This window comes from Buceros rhinoceros, unplaced genomic scaffold (assembly GCF_000710305.1).
Source record: "Buceros rhinoceros silvestris isolate BGI_N320 unplaced genomic scaffold, ASM71030v1 scaffold3417, whole genome shotgun sequence".
NCBI lineage: Eukaryota > Metazoa > Chordata > Aves > Bucerotiformes > Bucerotidae > Buceros > Buceros rhinoceros.
This window is the reverse complement of record NW_010423811.1, coordinates 33612-37666: the sequence shown is the minus strand read 5'-3', so window position 1 is coordinate 37666 and position 4055 is coordinate 33612. Positions and strand designations below refer to the sequence as shown.

Here is a 4055-nt window from a genome sequence, read left to right as displayed (position 1 = left end):
TTTTTTTACACACGCATTAGCAAAGCCCCCCAGCCACTGCACCGCCGTCAATTCACAACAAATCGGCTCTGTCCCTCACAGAGGAGACGAGGCAGCGCGAGGGTGGCACAGCAGATTAGTTGTAGAGACCTATTTACGCTTCCATTCCCAAGCTGCATTATCCCTGACCCGTGCTGACTCCTCAGTCGGATCGCCTTTGGAAGGGGTAGGGCCATGGCTGCTGGCCTGCCAGATTAACACAAAACCCGCTGCTTTTTCAGATTTCTCGAGTTTTGGGTTGTTCTAAGAGTATTTTTTAGATGAAATTAAGACCACACTGTATTTGCAGAGACACAGGTAGATACCCTTGTATAGGTACAGAAAGCAGCTACCTGATACCATAGGTCTTGCCAAGCTTTAGTGTGAGATTAAAATACTAAAAATAATTCTAACTCATGCCAAGACCTTTTTGTGCAAGCTCTCAGAGCAGTCCTTAGGGATTTGACAACTTCCTCGTTAACTGAGACACATCTTCGTCTACCTCTGAAAACACAGTATTAGAACAGACTGTTATAAAGCAGTTACAAACTATTAAAGAGATCAGCACCTCCTCCATCACTCAAAACCAAAGCGCACTGGAAGAGTTATTCTGTGGAGCAACAAGCATCATCTGAAACGCAAATGAAATTACTAGTCACTAAATAAATTGCTCCTTTAGAAATGTATATATTTGATCAATTCAGAATAGGCCTATTTCAAAGTCTGTCAAAACCAAAGATATAGCATGAATGAGCACCTATACGTCTGCTGGGTCCTGACATTGACAATAGATGTGCACATTAGAGATGTTCACACAACAGATGTTCACTGCACAGCGGTGAAAAACTTCTGGATTATGTTGAAAGATCTCCTGGGTTCTTTGCTGTCGCTATTGAATTACATAAAGAAAACGTACAAGGAAGAGGCAAGTGACTGCGGCAAACTGCTGCAGATGCTGGCAAACACTTGTTGCGTTGGTCTACGAGGTTATTGCACCAAGCAGCCCTCACTTATTGCTCCCACAACAATGTCAGTGGTAGCACAGCTGTGCCCAAACCTCAGCCATTTCACCAAAGACTCAGGAAAGCAGAACAACAAAAGAATCAACCTAAAAGTCATGGATGGCAGTTTAAACTGTGCCACCTGACATTGTAGTTACTCATGGCATGTATTCCCTTTCTGAGCTGGCATCATCAAGGAAGACAAAGCTCCAAATGAGGTGGGGAATTCCTAACCTGCTGTGCAGGGACAACTCATGAGACCTCTTCCTTGCCCCCTTTGTATAAACAGCCTGGTTTGTTTTGCAGACACGGTATATTATGGTTCCTGTAACAACTGTAATGAATACTCCTTCATTTCCAATTAATGGTGCGCGTGCACAAGACAGAGGCACAGAAACACATCTTTCATGGCGATTTCCCAACTACCCAGGGCTTGCTCCCACATCACCCCAATTTACTCGCAAACAGCAGATGAGGAGGCACGCACCAGCCTGCAGATGCATACAGCACTCCTCCCAGACCGTCAACACGCACTCGGTAAGGACTCCCATCCTTTCAATAACCAGGCTGCCTGACACGGTGAGGCAAGGCACAAAGGGCACCACACATCAGTGAGATGAAAATGTGCTTGCCCAGAAACTGAATGACTGACACCTAAGCGAAACAGTCCTGTTTCAGTTGTTCAGTATTGCTGCTCGAAGACAAGCAGCAATAACAGCGAGAACTCTCATTTCACCTCACATCACGTAATGTCCGTACACCTCCCCCTCAGCTCAACAGAAATTAATCTCATCTTCTGCCTGTTGTACTTCTGGACAATACTTAAGTCAACAATGAAGGAGCCTTTCCATGAAGAGCTAACTCTCACAGCCCCAAGATCTTACCAAAACTCAGTACACTGGAACTCACTTGTCCTATTCAGTACAAGAGCTGGAAGGCACAGCGCATGCTCTTCCAACAACCGGCAACATGACACAAGATCCCAGCATTATCCTCCGTATCAGCTGGCTGGTTCCACTCCAGTAGCTATTCTATTTCTCTAGGAGCATCACCTCCACAGCTTTTAATTTGGATGACACATTTGTGACTTTGGTAACATCTGCAAGAAGAATTAACAAGCATGGTGAGGTCTGTATTCAATAAAAGTGTCTTTTCCAATTTCTCAATTGGACATTGTGACATTAGCACTTGGGTAACAACCTTGTTTTCAAAGAGAGTGCAAGACATCATCACATGGGAAATCACAACATACCAGTCCCTGAAATTCGAAAGTTCAGACATGAGATGTTGCAAAACAAAGATGTAAAGGAGCTTTAGAAGCCCAGAGTAGCATTGCCCTGCTATTAGGTGCTCAGCTTCCTGGAAGCACTAATGAGCTGAAGGCATGTGGCCAAGTACAGCCCACTCTGACGTCAGAAGAGATCAGAGCAGAATGCTGAAATCCGGGTATGATTCCAGAGCGTAAGCCAGCCTAAAACTGAGGGTGCCTCACACCCGCCCCTTCCCTTTGCCAGCACTGGTGTGTATCTGAGCCCATGAGAAGACAGGTCACAACTGAAAATTTATGCATATTGGAGGAATGGCTTAGCGTGGAAAGGTAAACCCAGGACAAACCAGTAAGTGCACGCGCGTTTCTGTATGCTCAAACCCATACAGGCAATCAATCCCAGTAACACTGGTTTAGTCTTTTTTTTTTTTTTTTAAAAGCTAGCTGCTCGCCTGTTCACTTAACTCTCGGTTATCCGCAAATGGCATCTGCTTAGTGACCAGTCATGTCCATGTTACATAAACACCCAAGATCAGGCATAGTCCTTTGGCCTGTTCCAGAAACACTGTTGTGATTTAACCCCCAGGCAGGATGGGGCAGAGAATCAGAGGGCAAAAAAGAGAAAACACAGGGGTTGAGATAAAGACAGTTCAATATGCAAAGCAAAAGTCACACACACAAGCAAAGCAGGACAAGGAATTCTTTCACCACGTCCCGTGGGCAGGCAGGTGCTCAGCCAGCTCCAGGAAAGCCGGGCTGCGTCACACATAACGGTGACTTGGGAAAACGAGTGCCATAACTTCAAATATCCCCCCTTCTTTCTCTTTCTTGTCCAAGCTTTTGTTGCTGAGCATGACATCATATGGTCTGGAATATCCCTCTGGTCGGGTGGGGTCAGCTGTCCCAGCTGTGTGCCCTCCATATTTCTTGCTCACCCCCAGCCCACTTGCTGGCAAGGCAGTGTGAGGAACAGAAAAGGCCTTGACACCGTGCAAGCACTGACCAGCAGAATCTAGAATATCCGTAAGACTCAACGCTGTTCTGGTCACAAATCCAAAACATAGCGCCATACAATCGTCTATGAAAAAAGTTAACTCTATCTTAGCAAAACCCAGCGCAAATGCAAAATAAAAAGTTAGAAGACAGAGGTATCTTTGAGAAAGAGCAATAGTTGTATGTCGTTCATTTAAGAGGACTAGTGAACCTGAACAATAAGCACATACAAAAACACAGACAAATACATTTTGTCCTTCTGGTCAGCCCTTAACATTTGGAAGCATCTCACTCACCATAAAAAATAAGGAAGAAATCCGCTTGTGCTAGCAATTTCCTGTAAGGGTGGAGGAGTGAGAGAGCAGCACACTCCATTTAAGGTTCTTGAATACACGTGCCCATACCACATTCAGCAGCAATGTTAGATGCTTTTTTCTCCACTATCGGACATCACCAGAATCCTCGTCATTTACACCAAGAGTTCAACGGAAAAGACCCCATGCTCGAAAGGACTGGGCCAAACTAGAGCAAGCCACAAGAAGTTACCTTCTGCCACCTCAGATGCTAAGCCTATAAAAAGGTAACAAAGAATCGCCAGCCCACACAAGGCAATAATTTTAAACTAGTACTTATGTAAGCTGGATCACAGCTTATAATTGTCTTCAGAGACAAAACCAGATTTCCTTAAGAGGCAAAATACCTGCAGTTGGAGAGTTTGCATGGTGAGACTTTTTGGGCAGGTTGAAGATCTGTTCTCCAGGATCTGGTGGGGGAAG

The 4055-nt window shown here is 45.0% G+C and overlaps 1 protein-coding gene across 1 annotated transcript in view; it reads right to left on the bottom strand.

Annotated features, from left to right (window-relative positions):
• MAPRE2 (microtubule-associated protein, RP/EB family, member 2) overlaps window positions 1-4055 on the bottom strand; it is a 36330-nt gene that overhangs the window by 17651 nt on the left and 14624 nt on the right. The window contains exon 4 of the mRNA XM_010140541.1: window positions 3980-4055. This exon is cut by the window's right edge and continues 6 nt beyond it. Within this exon, the coding sequence (XP_010138843.1) occupies window positions 3980-4055 (76 nt within the window). The remainder of the gene's footprint in view (window positions 1-3979) is intronic.